Genomic DNA, 21,101 nt, shown 5'->3' on the forward strand with positions numbered 1-21,101 from the left:
TTTTTGTTACAAAAACCTATTGATTCGCTTCAGAAGGCCTTTAAAAAAAAACAGAAAACCCCCAGAAAAGTGGATGCACTTTTTTGGGCTTCAAACTCATGGGCCCCATTCACTGCCATTATAAAGCTTGGAAGCGTCAGGATATTTATTAATATAATTGTGTTCATCAGAAGAAAGTCATATACACCTGATGGCTAGACTGAGTAAACCCATCCTGATCTGCCGGCGATTTGATTTCGCCCTACAACTCAGTCTGGAAACCTGTACATTCATTTATCCTGCTTCTGTTACACTTTTACGGGAATCAATCACAGACTGGCTTATCCACCTGGCGCACTATTGGCGGGTTTAACACGATGACGGATAGAGAAGCGATGGGTCGTTGCCCGTTGATCACGCCTCTTGTGGTCTGATTGGTTGAAGGACTATCCAGTTGCATACAGAGTCACTTGAATTATGCTCGTTTATCACGCCTCTTGTGCAGTAGAAAATACATAGCAGACTCCCCAGACCAATGCTCAATCTTAAATTGAGCTTGGTCTGGTGATAGCCAGACAACCTGATGGCTTGAGGGTGAGTAAATCATGGGGTAACTTTCATTTGAAAGTGAACTAATTCTTTAACGTCATAGATAAAATGTTATGGAAATATTACCAAATTATTCAGTAGTTTCCTAAATTCCATTTAAGATACACAAGTTCCAACATGAAAACCAATATCGCAGTGGTCTGGCCCGTGATAACCTCCTATGAGCCACCTACAGTTCCTTTTACTTTCTTCCCGCACTTGAAGCAGGAAGTGAACGTGTATCAGCACACATGGGGTGAGGTGATTTCTCACACACCTGAGTCAGCTCCCACTGCAATGTTTGGCTGTGACTCATCATAATACATGGCAATCTTATTTACTCCCACCGCTCAGCCTTTTCATTTTGAGAAGAACAACACAATACAGACATATATACATTTATTTTAGTATTTTATACATATTACAAGTATTTTAGTCCCAATGTGTCTTGGTCCCACTTTATATTAGGTGTCCTTAACTACTATGTACTTAACTAAAATATAAGTACAATGTACTTATTGTGTTCATATTGTATTGCAAAAACTTTTGCTGCACTGAAAAAAAAGAAAGATTTTTACTGCTTGTTAAAATTGCTAGGAAAAAATGAGCTAAAGCAACACAATTGCTATACATTTTGTCCTAACTAATTGTGTTCAATCCACTTAAATATAAGTCAAATTGAAGTTTACTTAATCCGTTTATGTTGAGATTACATGAATGATATGTGCTGCAGTAACTGAAACTGGACGAGGCTTGTTAGTTCCCAGCAGCCTTTGCCAATGCCTTTGCCTTTGCACCCTCGCGCGCACAAGCTGCCACACTCAACATCCTCTTTATTTTATTTTGCAGCTTGCACACATAAACATAGCACTAATCATGGCATATTCCTTAATATAAATACACTCTGTATCTGCCCGTTGCCAGGCAGAGGTTTCCTCTTTTACAGTTTCTCTGTACTAGGCATTTTCTTGTTATTTAGTTTTGGCAAAACTATGCAGAACTTAATGTTCGCTGAAGTTTATTTTAATAAGGCATCACAACTAAGCAGAATTTAATAAGGCATTGGTTACTGGAAATTATTTAAAGCATGCATTAAAATGTCCATAACAGATGCAACTAACGCTGGTAGGTCACATAATCATGACAACATGGCGGATGTAGTACGTCCGGATTACATTAATTCATACTATATAGAATATAACTTTTTTAACGGTTTGCGAAGTTCGTTCAAATTCAAATGTAGTACCTACTCTCATAGTACGCGATTTCAGACGCAGCCTAAATGTTGTTATTTTATATGTAAAAGTGTTGTTTTATGTATGTTTGAGCAAGATGAGAAAAGGGGAGACTTGATTGTGTTCAATAGTGTTTTGTATTAAATTATGTTGGAATTATTAGAACAATTTAAATTGTAGTGGGTACCATTGTGGAGAAGAGTGGAGCATTACAACTAATGTCATAACGACATTTAAGCTGCTAATGTATGCTATAGCTAGCTAAAAGTTTGTCAACTAGTTAGTGCAGTATTATATGGATGAATGAATATATGACATTGAATGCCTGAACCATATAAAATTCACTTTGAGTCTACTTAATTGGGTCACTTAAAATGTATTAATTCCATGATGTTGAAGTTACATGAACAAATTATGTTTGTTTAACTTAACTGACTCATGTGGGATCGATGTACACAATTAAATCATGTAAATCCAACACACTTTTTTCAATGTGACACGTACAATGTAAAACATGTATGTACACATAAAGTGCATTATATCAAATTATTAAAAATGTTAGTACATAGTAGTTAAGGCCACCTAATATAAAGTGGGTCCGGTGTCTTTATATGTAATTACATTTTAAATCATGTTGTTCATGTTGCAAAACACTTTTGCTGCTTTTGGGTTAGGGACAGGGTTTGTGGTATGGTTAGGTCTAGGTGTAGGGTCAACAGTGTAATTATAGATGTAATTACATGAATGAAGACACAATTTAAAACACTTTCATTGTTTTATTTAGATCAGTGCGAATAGTGCAGTACAAAATTGCCACATGTACTTACATGCATAAACTGATTGATCTCAATAACTCCCTTGAGTTTCAAGGTGTCTGGCATGTTAATGCTGGCTGCACAGACGCTGTGAGAGTAAGGAAATGAGAGAGACAATGGCGAGGGTGTGTTCTGTATAGCACCACCCATTATTGCTCACCAAGTACTTTAGTCTGGGCATAAAAGAGCTGAGGTACATCTCTAGAGAGTTCAGAACATTACAAAGGAGAATCAAAGCGTTGTAAGGACCAAACCGGTTGAGGGCCAACAAACAGGTATACTTCCCTTCATCTAGCACATGACAGCACTGACCATGTGGACTTTGTTACTTTTGGTACTTACTACTGGATCACCAGCTCTACTTCAGGCAGCTCCGGTTCAGGGTGAGTGATAGTGAATGTGTTACTTATTGATATCGGAGGTGACTCTGGTGGCGGGCGTCTTTGTCTTGGTCAAGATGCAATATAAGGATATTTGTATGGCATTGATATGACTGTATAGCAAGACTGGAACGCTTTTTGCTTTTCACAACAAAGGCTATGGTTTTAAACTCCAAAGCATCAGCTGTTGAATGTGAATAAAGTTTTAGTGCATTGACAATATTCTTTGTAGATACATTTCGGATGTTGTGATATGGCGAGGATAAAGGCCTGGGGTTGTACTAGAGAAACTTCATATCTTAGGAATAAAATTAAGATCTGACAGGTTTTAACTGATACCGCTATGGTTACAGATAAGATAGGATTCCAGAGTAATGATGTTTCTGTAATACAGCCCCTGGCTTGTTAAGTTTATTGTACATATAATACAATATAATAATATAATCTCCGTTCCTCAGGCGTTTAATAATATTCTCCTCTCCTAGACTGTGACTTCAGTGTAAAAATGATTCTTATTCTGTATATTTGTCTTGTTTTCCAGTACAAATATATAAACACTGTTCTTACTTCAAGACACAAAATGACATTCAATTCTAATTCTTGTATTCTGAAGAAAGAATCTAGATTTAAGAATTGTTCAGCAACCTTGGTCCATCTAGTATACCTAGGTGTCAACTCTCTATAATATAAATTGTTCCACTAATTGATGTTTTTAAAATCGCTTGCTAGTCTAAACGTGTTACTTTGAGACAAAAACGAGAGGACATTTACAAAGTCGGAGGCTTACAGATGGCCTAGACGTTTTACAGATGTGCTCACGTCTGCACATGCAATGAATCATTAAGAGATTCATCTAATGATACCTAATGCTAAATTGCTCATCCATCACACACAGAGCCTACATTTGGTCCTCATTTACAAACGAATAATTTATGTGTTTATAAATGGAAAGCAATTAATACATAAATAAAGATTTATGACTTTGAATATTCACATTAGTTTCTCCTTTGACAGGTCACAGTGGCAGATGCAGCTTTGCTGGTGTTCTCCATGTTGAGGGAACCAGTCGTTGCTCTCTTACTTTCCAACAGGCTTTGGAATTCTGTCAGAGTTTAGATTACAAACTGGCAACACAGGAACAGATCATTGAAGCTTACAAAAAAGGCTTGAGAACATGCAGGTAAAGAAAACAGGTTGTGTACAACAGCCTTAGCCTAGAGCTAAATAACATGTTCAGGCATAAATGCACTTCTTTTGATATTGTACTTAATTTTTAAATGAACCCCGCACCTTTGTTTAGATACGGCTGGATTGATGGTCAAAATGTCACGTTCCTCCCACACGTTAATGATCCAAACTGTGACTCCAGTTCCACTGAGGTCACCTTCCACCCTAAAGCAGCAGAATATCTTTCTGATGTTTACTGTTTTAACCCATCAGGTGAGTGTAAAGAGAACGGGGAAACAATATAGCAACCAACTAAGCAGGTTTTATATCTTGCTGACTTTTCATTTCCCTTCCATCAAAGATTCATCACTAAACTGTGAAGATACTGTTAAAAGTAATGCTGAGGGTGTAACCAATGGAAACACAGCCACAGAAAGTAAGTTCTTTTTCTTATTCCCTGCGGTACCTAGAATTCGATTTTGATATACGGTACTTTATTGCAGACTCTTTGTCTTAGATTGCTTAGACTCTTGGCGTATAAGCTTTACCTTTTGAATTGAGGGGTGTGTATTGTGAAGAAGCAAGACATGAGGCAGACATACACTTCATTGTTCATAATCCAACCACGCCTAATCCAGAACATTAGTCATATCTCTGTGACCTCACACATTTTTTACGCACCTGCAGTACCACAATGAAGAGGAACAAAAAAGTTGCTGATTTGATTTGAATACTTAGGATGTGATTATTGTTTCTTGTTTGACCATTCACTCTCTACTAACATAGCAGAATATCTGCATAGTTTAACATTACAATGCAAACTTCCGATCTTTTATTTTGTTTTGGTTTCAGCACAGCAATGCAAAACACTGATATATAACTTAAATATGCAAGCGTTTTAACAGTGATCTTTTATGTGATTTCTCATGAAGATGGAAAGCCACATGAAGACATTCTTAAGGAGGTCAAGACGGAGGGCTTTCTAGTAGATTTGGAAGAAATAATGGGAAGAGTAAGAAGAGAAACTTCCCTTTTGAATGACATGGAGGTCCCCAGAACAGTTCTTCCTGATGTGGACATGAAACCTTCTACTGTGCCTACCTTGGACACTAAAGGCCCTACAAACAAACCCCGTTTTGGGAAGAGCTCATCCTCTACCCCTCTATTCTCTGATACAGAGGGGTCAGCGTCAGGTTCTGAGCCAATTCAATCAACAATTAGGTCAACTACCACAGAGGCTGCTAAGGATAAAGAAATACAAGATATCATTCTAAAAGTGGATCGGGAATTGCCGAAAAGTGAATATCCCCACAACATCCACACCACATAGCCCTCTTATATATTGGGCCAATATGTTTCTGAGTAACAATCAATCAATCAATCAATCAATCAATCAATCAATCAATCAATCAATCAATCAAAATTGCAACTTTATATATCTATTACTCATCAATTGCAATTTTATTTCTTGTAATTCTGATGCAAAAGCCTCTAAGTCCGTCTGACGTTTTTCTTTAAAATAAGCATTTTTGTCAGGCTTCTATGTATAGGTTTCTACCTAAGTACCGGTACTTCTGAATGGGCTGAGGCTGGGATTTAGTGGGTTTGAAGTGAAAGTATTTTATGAACGTATACTATATGCGGAGAGCATTCACTCAGTATTGTTGTCTCATTTTTGACCGAAGTGGCTTTTAGAGGCTTTTGCATCTGAACTCTTCATATATATATGACATCAGTGTGACTGTATTTCACAAATGACTTTATTTATTATTTTAAACTTTATTTCATAATTACACTTTTTATAACCTGGAAACAGACTTCCAACAGATTTAAATACATCGTTGCACATTTAGACTACCCATTGATGATAGTACATAAATAAGCTACATTTTATTTCACATTAATGTTTAATCAAGCAGTGCATAACTTAAATATGTTGCTTAAATATGTTGATGTCAATTTTGTAATACATAATATTTTGAGTCACCATGTCTCATTACAAATGTATCTTCAATGCAGATCGAATTCTAACTCCAATTGATTCCACTTTACCTCCAAGTCAACCCAGGCAAGGGGAGGAGCCATCTAGTAAGTTCATGTGACAGCACTCCAGATGCCATATGTTTCTTTACGTTTTATTCAACTGACATAATGTAAATCTGTCAATTTACTTTCTCTCCTCTGCAGCTTGGTTGATAATCTTTGCATTCTGTGTGGTTGTTGGAGCCATAGTGTGCATACTTGCTGCTATTGCCACTAGAGACAAGTAAGTTGAATTTTCTTTTTTTTTCTTCTTCTTCAGTAAATTCATCACAATTATGAGCCATTGAAGTCTGTCTTTTGTTTACTGAATGTAACTCCTTACTTAGGTGGTACGGACCGAGACAGAGCAGAAACATCACGACTGATGAGAACAACAAAGACTACAGCAAAACAGAAACACTGCCACTGTCAGAGAAGGAGCAGGAGATAGTGACACTGATGAGTATTACGAAACTGAATGGTAAAACAGAGGACAGTACAGCTGCCTGTCTGGATGAGCATGAGAGAGAGTATTTAATGTAACAGGCGAAGCTGATGGAGGGAAATGGCTAATGTTTCCAGAGCCTGAGCTTTGAATAAAGCTCTCAAAATAGATCAAAATAATAATAATACACAGAATGCCTAGTAAAAAAGTATATTTAATTTTTTTTTTAAATGGATAATGTGTAGGTTTGAAAACTCTGTAGTTTTTATTTGTACTGATGATGTTTATTTTAATTTATTATTTTTTTCAGCTCTGAGTGCTATTTGCTTCCATTTTGTTGCTTCAGGCTTTTCTTTACATTTCATATTTCTTTTCCTTTCTAAAGTATTATTTCAACAATAGAAACTGCGTATTATCTCTTATTGACTGATAAACAAGAATGATATGGTGAGAAAACATTTGTATACTGGTTTTCATCTGTTCGTAAGTACTATGTACTGTGTGAGAAATGATGCATTTTTGAATGTTAGACATTGCCCTGTCTTTTCTAAATAGAGAAACCATATCCAGTTTGTATTGCAATGAAGCAATTGTAAATATTTGCACTTATTAAATTACCCATAAAGACATTTTTTTTGCCAGCTCTTAATTAATGCACATTTCTGGTGGTGTGAGTCTTTCAATAAAATGTATGAGATATCAGAGAGTAAAAACATATTTGTGTATTTTAATCAAATACATTTTACAGTCACTGCCTAACGACTTGGGGAAAATGAAGAAAAACAAGAAACACAGAGACAAGAAGCATTGCCTTTATTTACAATTTGTTATAGGTATTTCATAGAAAAATAGAGGAAAAAGACAAATTTAAAAAGTAGACAGTTTGGTGAACAAAGTTATGCAATGTCTTTGAAACCAAACAGGGTTGCACAAATAAAAAGAGCAGGATGGTCACATTTATAACATACATCACCGTACCTCTTGATGTGTCAGGCCCTGCCTGAACAGATATTCCAACAGTGCACACATTCATATTACAGATACTGTATCTACTGTAGGTTGCACTTTAGTTTCTCTGCGCTCTACAGGGCTGTCAAATCTGCAGCAAGCCTGTTTATAATTATTCGTAATTTGACTTTTTCCCCTAGTGTCATTATCCCTACCAAAATGCTTAACAATACACCACATTTGAGACAAAATAACAGTGAAAAATATGCTTACATTGACATACATGCATGTTTACTCATCGGTCAGTGTTTCACAGCCACCTGTTCCCAGTGATGACAACCTAAGACAAGACAACCTGATACACTCTAATCTACCTAGTAAAATAATATACTCAAGTGAATACATGAATTGCCATTGTTTTATAAAACAACAGACAAAACGTGATGAAATGAATACCACGCATAAGTTTGCATGAAAAATATATCTAAAATATGACAGCATATTTATGTGTATTTATTTATTTACAGAAAGTGCAAGGAGGCACTTTAATGAGAACATTTTAAGATTCTGGTGCAAAAGATGAATGTTTATCGTGTTTCTATAATAGTAATTAGAGACTACTAAATTAAATGGTGCAGATTTAATGATAGATCTCAATTCTGTCATCTTGTTTCTGTTAGTATGACATGCTAACAACCTGAGCACCAACCAACGTGAGAGCCTCTATTATCAGCGCGGATATGGAATCCATTCAACTGGACTTAATATCTGAGTATCCAAGGAGGCTCCTCAGAGAATCAAACACTATCATTGATCTACGATCCAAGGAAACGGGATTGCATTTGATATTAATGTCATAAAGTCTTCTGTCTGCACCGTTTGCAGTTGATGTCTTCAAGGCAAGATTGCAACTTAGCAAATAAATACATAAATAAATCGACAACTTAACAAAGCACACAGATACGTACAAAACCTACAAACATGCAAGTCCCTTCCCTCAAACAAAAACACACACGCATGGACACTCATAAATATATCTGAATGAAAGCGCATTTCTTCTTATGTAGGATATTAAAGCCAACATTCCTTTCAGATAACGCCAATCGACTCAATGTCATACTTTATGTCTAATCGCTCTGTAATTGCTGACGTGGCATTTACGTCGGGTGGCATCTAAAAATAAGTGGCAGCATTTGGAGGCAAACCACTATTTTAGAACCTCTAAGTACATTGGTAAGCTCTCGTAAGAGGCTGATCTGGAGTGCCGCCACCAAGGGTTAATCCATCTAAGCCAAGCCAGTCAAAGGTATCTTCAGCAAACAAACTGCACTTCTCTCCTCCTGCCACTAGTAGTGCTCTAGGGTCCCAGGCTGGACAAGCCATTGTGATCCTTCTATGCGGTAGCCTTAAGGCAGCAGGTTTCAGATCGATCATCAAACCCAAGACCTAGAATTACAACTATCATAATCCTTGAGTGTGAACAATAATGTATGAGGCTGAACCAGCTGACCCACTACGAGCACCAGCTACTTGCGAGCTACGTTCTCTTCCCTTTATGTATCAAGTGAACTCAGATTGTCATACAAAAGTCAGTGCTTGTGCATGTGAAAAGTTTTGTGGTAACTTCTGACTGTTTATATGTATAAAAATTAGCATTTGGTTTTCACCAGAAAGGATAAGCTTGCGGGACTCAGGATAAGGCGGAGCTGGATCTGTGTGCTGTGTTACTCGCGTATCCATGGTTCCTCCTCAACAAGTGAGAACTCCGCAGGGGAACCATTTGAGGCCAAGGTTACCTGAAAGCAATTATCAGGGACAACTAACTGTTGGACCAAGGCACAGTCAAAATGCATCAACCGGTGCTAGCTAAACTGTTTATGGTTTGGAGCAGAGAGTCTGATATTTTAACAGTATAATTTATATCCAAATTCACAGAAATGTACCCACCACAAGACAGATAATAATTAGCTGCAGCGGGATTCCTTACAGAATGCTGAAAGACTGAATACAGATGGAGAAAATCATTTGAATCATTGTATTTTGTACGTATAAACTTTGCATTTGTTCCTAATTGCAGTGAATCTCTGCCCAAAGCTAATCTTCTAAAAGGGGTTGTGAAAAGTGTCACGCGTGCTACAGTACCACACAGACCTATGCATTTTTGAAACACAGGGTCAAAATGTCTACTCAAGTGCAGTGAAAAAGATTCTCTGCAAAGTTTTCTCACTGATGGAAAACAATTTTCTGTCAAGCTTAAAAACATTGAGCTTGAAAGAATGAAATAGCAGCCTTTGTCGTCTCAAAATGTAGATGGTAAAAATGAGTTGTGCATTAAAGTACACTGCTTTGTATCACTTTCATTTTTAGTTGAGAACAGCCAAAGGCAACTTGGCATTAGTACAATAGAAAATGTTTGCCAAAATTGATCATGTCCAAATACTTATATGGATTTACAAAGCCTGCTCAAAAACTGCTATTTCACCAAGTACAGAACAATTATTTTGTTTCATTTCTTATGAAATTCACATCAGGAATGATCAAAGAAATACAAAAGTTAACAAAACAAAAAATTCACAATGATACATACAATGTCGGGGAAATAAATAAAAGCAACTACATACAGGTTTCTATGTCTGTGAGAGTGAAATGTACCTTGCATTCATCTATTTGGACCGGCTGATAGGAGTTGTGAGATGCATATACACCGTGGTTAGTGTTATTCTCAAAAAAGGATTGTGTCTTGGCCATCTCAAAGTCATCTGGCCTTTGCTGCGCATCAAAGAGGTCAAGCTCATCTTTGGACAGGTGGTACACGATTCCCGCCCCGTATGAGTCACCGACGACATTGACTGATGTTCGGAAGCGGTCACTGTTTGATAAAGCAGGAGGAAACAAAGAAAGGTACCACATCTCTCAAGGCTAAACGATTCCAAATGCCATTAGGGCTTGTCTCAACATGCAAAGCAAGTGGTTAAACATGTCATGAGATTTGCTTTAACAAAAAAACTTAAACTGGAGATCACTTTTGATTGACAACTAAAATGTGTTTATCACTAAATCATTAATGTAACTTACAGCAACCAGTCGACTGCTACCAGTAAACTGATGTCTTGAGTCGGTAGTCCCACAGCTGTCAATATCAGAAGCATCGTCACCAGACCAGCACTGGGAATACTGGCTGCTCCTACGCTAGCGAGAGTCGCTGTAAGGCTACAAACAAAACATACATTTTTCATTTGATTAGTTGCAAACTTTAAGAATAAGACATCAATTGGCTCTCCTTCTCTCCTTGTAAAAATCTACAGTATAATGTAATTTTATCAACATTTGTTTCAAACAAATGGGAGCGCTGACCATTAAAGGAACAATTCTCCCAAAAAATGTAATTCTATAATTTATTCTCCTTAATGTCAATCCAAACCCATACTCGTTTTTTTTCCTTCTTCAGTGGAACTTGAGAGAACTTTCAAAGAATCTTCAAACTGCTATATTGTTCAGCAGAAATACAAGACATTCATATAGGTTTGGAACAACAGCAGGGTGAGTAAATGATGAATGATTTTCGGTGGAACTATCTTATTACAAGATCCACTGAGTCAGAGTTCTCGAGAACTGGATCAGTCCAATTCATAAAAGGAATCGCTATTTTGAGCTGATTCTTTTCAATTAGCCAGTTGCTTGGATTCACAAATCAGATTGTTTTATTCATTCCCGACTCAATGATCTAAATGTTACCGGGAATATACGTAACACAGCGCACAATTCGGACTACCTTTATAATGCTTTTTGGCATGATCACTATGAAGTTGTATGGCAAGAATCTTCTGTTTTTGTTCCACAGACAAAAGGCAGTTAACAGGTTTTGAACAACATGAGGATGAGAAAATGTAGCCACCAGTGAATCCCTAGGTGCTATCTGAATTATATTAGAGTAAATCACATATTTACATGCATTTCTGTGTCCAGATATTTGGTCTTACCTGACCGTCACGATCTGACCAGGATCAAGTTCTATTCCATTCATCTGGGCAATAAAGATGGCCGCTACAGCCTCGTAAAGCGCTGTACCGTCCATGTTGATCGTTGCTCCAACAGGTAATACAAATCGAGTGACTCTCTTGTCAATGCCCAGATTTTCCTCAAGACAGCGGAAAGTGACAGGTAATGTCCCAGCACTACAAAAGAGGCATATCGAGATTTCAGATTTGTGTTAACTTCTGAACTTGTCAAATGAAACAACAGCCTTCCGTGTCTAAAGGTACTCAAAGGAAAAAATTATGGCAAAGTTGGATCATTTACCTAGAAGCTGTTCCTAAAGCAGTGACCCAAGCCTGGAAAATTCCTATGAAGAATGTATATGGGTTTTTCCGAACAATAACAAAATATATTAAGGGAAGGAACATGGCTCCGTGAATGATAAGTCCAACGATGACAGTGACCATGTACATTCCAAGTTGCCTGGCCACCATCTCCAGGTCATTAATTGAAATAATCTTCCCACATATCAGGCACGCAATACCAACAGGGGAATACCTATTTCAGGACAGAGATTAAATGACAGGAAATAAACAGACAGAAAGTCAGTTCAATACAGTTAAAGGCTAAAATCACCATCATTAACGCTACTGTTCAAATGTTTGCGGTCAGTAAGATTTATTAAAAATAACTTCATACTTTTATTCAGAAAGGACGCATTAAATTACTATTAAATTACCAGCACTATTGAAAAAAAGTGACAGTAAAGACATTTACAATGCTACAAAAGATTTCTGGTTCAAGTAAATGCTGTTCTTTTGAACGTTCCGTTCATAAAAAAATTCTGAAAAAATGCATCACAGTTTCCACAAAAATATTAAGCAGCACAATTTTGACATTGATAATAATAAAAAATGTTTTGGGAGCAGCAAATCAGATTAGAATGAATTGGATCATGTGACACTGATGCTGAAAATGTGCTTTGCCATTACAGGAATAAATCAAATTTTAAAATATATTAAAATAGAAAACGGTTATTTTAAAATGTTATAATATAATCACATTATTACTGGTTTTTTTACTGTATTTTTGATCAAATAAATGCAGCCTTGCAGCATAAGATACTTCTTTCATAAATCTTATTAACCCCAAACCTTCGAAAGGTAGTGCACATACTTTATATACAGTAAGTCACAGTTAATAATTAGACTACTAAATGTAGAAAATGGACATCATGTAAACTTTACTCATTAATAATCATAAAAGCTGACCACATGATCATGCCGACAAGCTTCATGACGATCTCGTTGAGAACGTTGAAGAACTCGAGCATCAGCTTGGCCCTTTCTCCCATCTTTCCCATACAAATGCCGAATGCCACAAAGAACCCAATGAGACCTAGGGAAATACACAATGCCACCATGTTATTGAGAAGTACATAACTAATATATATATATAGATATGTATATAGATATATGAAGACTTAAGATGCAAAAGCCTCTAAGTCCATCTGACGTTTTTTTTTTTAAATAAGCATTTTTGTCAGGCTTCTATGTATAGGTTTCTACCTAAGTACCAGTACTTCTGAATGGGCTGAGGCTGGGATTTAGTGGGTTTGAAGTGGAAGTATTTTATGAACGTATACTATAATACGTACGTAATACTCATTTTTGACCAAAGTGGCTTTTAGAGGCTTTTGCATCTGAACTCATCATATATATACACACACATTTTCATTCATATATCATTGAATCAAAGCCATCTAATACCTAACACATTCATGCCGCTCTTGAATTGAAGAGACTTCTTGATCACATATTTTGCTGCACCCTTGGTAGCATTTCGTCCAAACCGATTTGTAACTGGAGGAGGAGCTACTTCTACTTTGTTAGTAACAGTCTGGATCTGCATAAAGAGATTGAATAAATGTTTAATATTAATAATTCAGTCCCTGTATAATAATGAAAGACTAATGAGAAATAACAGATGAAAGATTTACAGAAATAAAGTATTGCATGAATGAAAGTATATGATATCAAAAGCACATTGGACACACCTGCTGGAAACAAGCCTGAACAAGATTTTCCGGAAACAGATTTCTGATGAGATCAAAGAGGGCATCTAAACTGGACACTTCATCATTCTTTTTCCCTTCACCCAGGTTTGCCTTCAGTTTGGGGTTACCGGGGTGGATGAGGAGCACCAAGATCACCCCCAGCACAGCTGCGATGACGGTGGTAGACATGTAGTACACCATGGCCCTTGTGCCCAAACGACCACTGGACTTGGCATCCAACCCTGCTAATCCTAAAAGCAGAACAAAAAACTGCTACTCACACTAGTTGCATTTTCACAAGGCAACATTACTTAAAGTTACAAAAGTAAAAGTTTCTCTGATTAAGTTTCATAATTATTGCTGTGATTAGTGAATGAGTAATAGATTTCAAATGTTTTGAATTTTCTCAATTCTTTTTTTTTAATTTGCTAACATGTTTAAACATGTTCTGCTCATGCACCACTGAAACTGATCCACCCTAAATTTAATAGGCATGCTTTTTAAATCGTTTACTGAATTACAAAGAAATCGTTGAAAGGAAAGTTTGTGGTTAACATTGACTAACAATCTCCAACATTGTGGTTATAACTTTGACTTCAAAGTCATTGCATGCAGGTTATTTCTGTGGCTGATATATATGTGTTTTTTGAGATACATGTATCAATGGTCAATATATCAATAGAGCATTACTGATGCAGCTATATTTACAGTCTGCTGGTTTACCAGCATACAAATAATTTTTTTTTTCTTTTTTCTTTTTTCTTTTTTTTTGTTGCATTGATAGCATTGTTGGAGGCGTTTAGTAAAGTATATAACAGTACCTGTGATCAAACTTGAGATGATCAGAGGCAAAATCACCATTTTTAACATCCTCATGAGAACGTCACCCGGGAAGGCAATGACCATAATGACATCAGCGGGGAGTGGTGATGCGTACCGCAGTAGCATACCAATTACTGAACCCATTATCACACCTGAGATAGACACAGAGAATCACAGAGAACATCAGGGTACAGAAATTAGACATATCAATGAGAAATAATAGGCTTATTGAATGGCTGATTAATGTACCAGTGAATAGGACATTTCTCTAACCCACTTGATACATGCATGTAAACACTTTTAAAGCTCAGAAAATAAAAATTTATAAATTGATATATATATATATATATATATATATATATATATATATATATATATATATATATATATATATATATATATATATATATATATATATATATATATATATATATATATATAATATTGATATATATATAACTGCTACATATACATGTGTTAATTTAAATCTATTAAACATATTGTCTGATGAGTATTCATGGAATAATAGTGTTTTAGCATCGTGCTTTAATTAAAAAAATAAGACTTAGACTTTAAGTCTTATAAATGGACGGCTGAAATTCATTCATTTTGTAAATGTGAAAAAAAAACAAAAAACAAAAACAAACTCCTTAGGCTCCATAACTGGGGAAGAAACTTGGGGTTAAGAATAGCTTAACTGTGTTGCAGTGCCATATTGCATATAAAAGCTTTCAGGTAATTGTAATGATCATAGCCATGCATATTTTACCATGAACTGTAGTAAGAGTTCTTTCATTAGCAAGCTAAAGTAGCAAAAATGCTAAGTAACTTGCCAAGGATTGTGAGCATAAGTAGCAGGTTCTTCATGAGTTTGCCACAGAAGCCTCCACACATGGACTCTTCAGGTGGTATAGGGTCCAAATGATTCTCATGCATTCTGATCTCCACTTGCTTCTGCATTTTGTTGGCACTGGTAGATGGAAGAAGTGGAGCAGATAGTAAAGTGTGTCAATGATCTAAACAAGGAGCTCTAGATTACAGTATGAGCTACACATGTGAAATCACTTCCTTCAGAAAATGATCACTTGAAGCTGAATTTATTCATTGTCGTAGATACAAATTCAGAGTCAGTTTGTGGGACCAAGATATGTTTGTGTATGAAATGTGCTGCAGACTCAATTACACAGAATGGCAATTCTGTGTAATCCATCTTGTGTTCATAATCTTACATCTCATTTTGTACATCTTACATCTGCACGTATTGCACAGATGCAATCAATGTCCATGAACCACAGAGTGGAATGCAAATACAAATATAAATGTTATTTGTCCGGGTAACTTTTGATGTAAAACCATAACCACACTACTAAAATGTAAAAAAGCACCATGACATATTTTGGACAATTACTTTTGTCCAAAAGCTGTCACTGGGACGGTACCCTTTAAAAAGGGTTCTGATATGTACCATTTAGGTAATATATACACTTTTGGTACCAATATATATCTTTGACGTAATAGTATGCACTCTTTAGATACAAAGGTGTACCTTTTGAAAGGGTACCACCCCAGTGACAGCTTTTGTACCTTTTTTTTCCTGAGAGTGTGTTTCATCACCTTTACTTTTGTCTACCAGCTGTCTACCAACTACTACAGGTGGTCATGTCATGTCACATGACACGAGAGTTGTTTAGCTTTACTCTGGTCTGGATTAAAAGGTTCTTAGAAGTCAGCCCTCCTCTCCAACAGAGATAACCTTGTTTGGTTACATAACCATAGGCTTGCAGTAATTAAGCACATGCATGCAACATTGCGACAGCCTATGTGTTATGATGGCCAAGTTGGATGTTTTTTTTGTTGCAATGGTGCATCAGGGTGACCATTGATAGGCCTATATGTATCTCAAAGGACCAGAACTATTAAATTATCATTACCTGCAAGGAAACATTTGAAGAAATGCAATGAAAAATTATTTATGTGCACGCAACATAATGAACTACCAAATCAGAAAAGAAACACATAAAGCTATTCCTTAATGACATAAAATGTCTTCTACTGTTTGTGTACATTGTGAACTCTTAACTGGACGCCGGCTCATCTGAACAAGATTAAAAAGCCGAATGATGCCAAGGAAATAAAAGACTGTCTGATACACACAGCTCCAGACCTAATGAGATAAAAGCCTGGCAATTGGTTAATTTTAGCCATTCGAGCTCAGCAGTAATTGCGTTGCACAACAGTTGAGAGTATGTAGCAAAAGTCAAGGTGGGAATAAGTGTTTTGGTTTCACATTGTAGACAATAGCATTTGACTCCTTTAAATTATTCAAAACAGTTCTGAAAGATTTGATTGATAATTATAAGCTCTGAGAATAGCCTTTCTGACAAGTAACACTAAGACTTTAAATTCATCCTATTGCATAAAAATAAAATATATATAAAATACATATAAATACATTAGTTCCATCTCAATGACATGAAGTCTGAGGTGAGCGACAAAAAAAGTGTGTCTGCAGGTTATTTACAGATGAAGTGCTTGTCATTTGGATCTTTTTAGAAATCAGTTCATTTAAGGCAATCGATTAGGTGAAGCAACAATATTAAAGGCACATATTGTACATGCATTTCGTACAGACTTTGTTAACTTGAACATGCCATTTATATTAGTCGGAAACACCTACAGAGTCCAAATAAAAGCTTTGCAGACTAAATCTAACCATAAAGCTCAAAATCATTTATCAGGTTAACGCTATTCAAAAGGTGCAAAATAAAAATAACAACATTGCAAGGACAAGCAAGATGATCCCGAGAGGCTTTTCATCGTCCATCTTACCTGTTGTAGTGCAGTTACTAAAAGGGAAGAGTTTCACAGCAGTTTGTTAGACAGCCATGGGCTATACAAATGGCTTTGAATGAAACACTGTCAATCTACAGTTTATCCATCAGGGAATCCGGTCCAGGTCATCAGAAATGTCAATCAAAAACTCCAAGCGCCAGGTGGACAGCAGTGCAATAAGTAATTGCTCTGATGCAATCAGCAACTCTTCCTTGCAAGATCAATCAAATTGACGGATAGGAGATTCCACGCACAATCCTCGGCTTTTTAGTCTTTGAATTGATCTTATCCCACCATTAGTACTAATGAAATGGGCAAATAGGTGCTGCTCTGGGTTCCGTGGGGCAACGTGAAGGAGGAGTCTAGCACCCAGATTATGTGTAAGTAGCAGCTAATATGCTTGAGACTCCTCGTCCTCTCTCTCATTGTTTCAACCCCTCCATCTCACTCCCCAGGTCTGATCTTCTCTAATGAGCTCTGAAATGAATGAACGGAATCAAAGAGTGATGCATGGCAGATTCAGGCAAGCTGTCGAGCAATAACATTTGCTATATAGATTCATGCAAAATCTGCAAACAAGATCCCAACTCTGATAATGAAAAGTTGTATGTGTGATTATTTGTACATGTGACCTGGGTAAAAAACACTCTTTGGTTCTTTCTAGGGAGACGTAATGAACTAAACTTTGCATTATTTTTGGGAAACACAATCTTGACCTGCGATGACCTCTCAGTTGTGTGCAGACTCGGGCCTACCATGACAGAAATAAGCAGGGGATTCTCATGATCTCTAAGCACAGAAGCTATCAGATTCATCTAATCAAATCAAACAATTAGTAGTGCATGATAACAGAGGCCTTCTCAGTGATATTTGATGTATAAAATCACTCCATTTAATGACATAAACTCAACTTTCTGCTTTTTCTAAATATTCGTATAAATACTCAAAAACTGGCCTGCCTTTTCAGAGTGGCAAAAGGATGACCAAATACAGAAGACATCAAAAAGCTGTCCTTGTTAAACATAGTTTTGAATCTGCAGGTTAGCTACTGTCCCACTCGTTTTGTGCAAGTGGAGAGGCTGGAGTGTGGCCACATGCAAGGAATGTGCACAGGCACATGGTCTCACATCTGCTGTCTGCCCCCCACCTGTGCTACACCACGCTGAATGCTGTCCAGCACACTCTTCAAGCTCATCCACCTGACTCCAGTCTCCATGCTTAGCAGACAGGTGTCTATAATTAACTAATCTGTTCCTAACCTCTCTAATCCCTCATACATAGACATGGTTCACACACACACGCACACATTCTCAGGTGAAAGTACTGCATGTACACAAACTATCTCTTTAAAGCCTCTCGTGCATGTATTATTTACATACATACATATTACATTCAAACACAAGTCATTGCATTGGAAATCTAAGGCTTTAAAATGACCTTGATTATGTGGTCTTGAGCTTGCGTGCAATCTAGGAACCTGAAATTTATATTGAACATGATTAACAAATGATCTATTGCCAAAATCTATAGATTTTCCCTGAATTTGTTCTTTGACGTGACAAAATGGCACTGCCCAACAGTAAAGGTTAACTACAATTACTACGGTTCCCAAAGGTCATGTAGCTTGATTAAGTAAGCATGTGGTGCATCACATGTGTGACGTCTGTCCACCTGATGTGGATATTTGACTTAAGGTACACTGCCCGGGTCAAAAAAGGTCACTGTCTGGATTTAGGCAAATGCTTAAGAGACTGGATCATTATTGCAGTGATTCTTATGTTTATAGCATGTTATAAGTTTGGCAACAGTTCTTCTAACCGTGTTTAATGGGGTATTTAGCTTTTAATTTCTTAAACCAGGGTATGAAGAAACATCATTGCCATATTCCATGATGACAATGTCAAGATTCATCAGGCAAACATTGTGAAAGAATGGTTTGGAGGGAGCATGACAAATTATTTTCACACATGAATTGGCATCTCTGAGTCCAGACCTTGCATTCATTGAAAGTCTTTGGGATGTGCTGGAGTAGACTTTACAGAGTTCTGGACTCTTGCATTGTCAATACAAGATAAAATATTTCACAAATTTCACAATGTGAGCCTGATGAATCTTGACATTGTCCCCCTGGAAAATTGCCATGACAACCCTCTACAATGCGAGTAAATCGTCACTCTGGGCAATTAAATAATATCTATCATTAGCCATTGGCTAATAAATTCTCAGATTTTACTCGCCAATGTGTGTGTTAGATATGGAGACAGATTAGACTCATTAATAATTCACGCAAAAAACAAGATGCACACATGTGTAGGGAATTTCACATGCATGAAACCAAATTCACGTGCACAAAAAAAAATTCACGTGCGCAAATTAAAATGATACATTCATAAAATACATTTCACAAATGCAAAACACAATTCGTAGATTGACAACTGTGCACAAAAACTTTAGAATGTTTAAAATTTAGCCAATCAGATTTAGGGCCCTATTTTAACGATCTGAAACGCAAGTGTCAAAGCGCGAAGCGCAAGTAACTTTGTGGGCGGGTCTCGGCGCTGTTGCTATTTTCCCGGCAGGATAAATGGCTCTTGCGCCCGGCGCAAATCTAAAATGGGTTGGTCTGAAGTAGCTTCATTATTCATAGGTGTGGTTTGGGCGTAACGTGAATAAACCAATCAGAGCGTCATCCAACATTCCCTGTAAAAGCAGGTGCGCAAGTTCCATTATGGATTGCTATTATTATGGTGTATTTACCAGGCGCACGCCAGGAGCGGTTCACAGCCGAGGAGACTGATGTGCTAGTAAGAGCAGTGAAAGACAGAGAAGCTGTGTTGTATGGGGATGGGAGAAACCCACCCAAAATAGCGTCGGTTAAACAGGCGTGGGAGGAAATAGCCATCAGCTGTTTATAGTTATAGTTATAGCTGTTATAGTTTCATCAGCTGGCATCCCCAGGACGTCGCACCAGTGCCGCAAGCGCTACAATGACATCAGAAGACGGGGAAAGTCCAAGCTTGCCAGCATCAATCGGGCACGCCGTGTACGGGAGGTGGATCTGCCTCTACTCGGACCTGACGCCAGCAGAGGACATCGCTGCGTCCACCCTCACCGATTTTTTTTCCTGGTTCTTGACGGACAAACCAATTTATTAGATGTCCTTATATACACATATGTCTTGCCAGAAGTTGCCACTATTGGGCAAACAGGTCTCCTTAATTATTAGACTACAATTAGCCTGAATAATTTGTAAGCTAGATTTATGCCTATTTTTTCACATCTTCGTGGCACACCACAATGATTTCCGTCATCTCATGTGTTTATATTTTTTAGCGTAACAATTTATGATTTGCAAAAATAACTGTTGCATCTGTGTAGATTACATGAGCAAAGTGTATGCGCGTTGTGCACGCTATACATTATGGACAAGCATGCGCCCTTAAAATAGCATAATGAACAACGCGCAACGCGCCACTGACTTTAGACTAGGTTTTTTCTGGTCAGTGGCGCAATTGTTTAATGGAACAGCAAAATAGCACCAGGGATTGTTTGCGCCGGAACACGCCTCCTTTTTTGCGCTGAACCGCCCAGGTAGCGCAAGTTCATTCACTAGTTTAGCGACGTGCTTCTGTGGAGGGAAAAGCGCGCTTTGCGCGGGTGCAAAATAGGAATGACACATGCGTCGGTGTACAAAGTCAATTGCGCTGGGTGCAAGATAGGGCTGTTTATTACTGGGTGTTCCGTCATCAGCGTTCGACCACAGTTAGAGATCATGGCTAAGCAGCAGAGGTATGTGAAGGTTGATCGGTTAATTTATGTGTTTACTGAAACTAAGAT

At 37.3% G+C, this 21,101-nt stretch overlaps 2 protein-coding genes across 4 annotated transcripts; one reads left to right on the top strand and one right to left on the bottom strand.

The window, feature by feature from the left end:
* The first annotated feature begins 2,711 nt into the window (after nucleotides 1–2,711).
* On the top strand, nucleotides 2,712–7,364 carry cd44a (CD44 molecule (IN blood group) a). Its single transcript, XM_079810216.1, has 8 exons — nucleotides 2,712–3,000; nucleotides 4,012–4,177; nucleotides 4,298–4,437; nucleotides 4,526–4,600; nucleotides 5,097–5,462; nucleotides 6,184–6,252; nucleotides 6,352–6,430; nucleotides 6,534–7,364. Exons 1-8 carry the CDS (start codon nucleotides 2,916–2,918, stop codon nucleotides 6,727–6,729), a joined length of 1,176 nt encoding a protein of 391 aa, XP_079666342.1. The 5' UTR covers nucleotides 2,712–2,915; the 3' UTR covers nucleotides 6,730–7,364.
* Nucleotides 7,365–7,427: 63 nt separating this feature from the next.
* slc1a2a (solute carrier family 1 member 2a) lies at nucleotides 7,428–17,733 on the bottom strand. Of its 3 annotated transcripts, XM_079810188.1 has the most exons (12): nucleotides 17,262–17,646; nucleotides 15,266–15,402; nucleotides 14,432–14,584; nucleotides 13,611–13,861; nucleotides 13,324–13,459; nucleotides 12,826–12,952; nucleotides 11,879–12,112; nucleotides 11,560–11,754; nucleotides 10,655–10,789; nucleotides 10,232–10,448; nucleotides 9,527–9,580; nucleotides 7,428–9,375 (listed from the first exon to the last, which is right to left on the bottom strand). In XM_079810188.1, the coding sequence occupies exons 2-11, from the start codon at nucleotides 15,390–15,392 to the stop codon at nucleotides 9,563–9,565; spliced, it is 1,593 nt and encodes a 530-aa protein (XP_079666314.1). In that variant the 5' UTR covers nucleotides 15,393–15,402; nucleotides 17,262–17,646; the 3' UTR covers nucleotides 7,428–9,375; nucleotides 9,527–9,562. The 3 variants fall into 3 exon arrangements, with proteins under 3 accessions (XP_079666314.1, XP_079666313.1, XP_079666315.1); XM_079810187.1 differs by lacking the exon at nucleotides 9,527–9,580 and having other exon boundaries at nucleotides 17,262–17,733; XM_079810189.1 differs by having other exon boundaries at nucleotides 7,428–9,580; nucleotides 17,262–17,580.
* Between the last annotated feature and the right edge of the window lie 3,368 nt (nucleotides 17,734–21,101).

This window comes from Gobio gobio (genome assembly GCF_949357685.1).
Source record: "Gobio gobio genome assembly, chromosome: 2".
Lineage (NCBI taxonomy): Eukaryota > Metazoa > Chordata > Actinopteri > Cypriniformes > Gobionidae > Gobio > Gobio gobio.

What these genes read in the sequence shown, in the direction of transcription:
- cd44a (XM_079810216.1), top strand. Translation starts at nt 2,916, where the DNA reads ATGACAGCACTGACCATGTGGACTTTGTTACTTTTGGTACTTACTACT. An exon ending in AAAGGCTTGAGAACATGCAG is followed by an intron (nt 4,178 to 4,297) that starts GTAAAGAAAACA and finishes ACCTTTGTTTAG; the next exon opens with ATACGGCTGGATTGATGGTC. An exon ending in GGATCGGGAATTGCCGAAAA is followed by an intron (nt 5,463 to 6,183) that starts GTGAATATCCCC and finishes TCTTCAATGCAG; the next exon opens with ATCGAATTCTAACTCCAATT.
- slc1a2a (XM_079810187.1), bottom strand. Translation starts at nt 15,392, where the DNA reads ATGCAGAAGCAAGTGGAGATCAGAATGCATGAGAATCATTTGGACCCT. An exon ending in ACTTATGCTCACAATCCTTG is followed by an intron (nt 14,585 to 15,265) that starts GCAAGTTACTTA and finishes TGTCTATCTCAG; the next exon opens with GTGTGATAATGGGTTCAGTA. An exon ending in GAGCGGCATGAATGTGTTAG is followed by an intron (nt 12,953 to 13,323) that starts GTATTAGATGGC and finishes GTATTTCCCTAG; the next exon opens with GTCTCATTGGGTTCTTTGTG.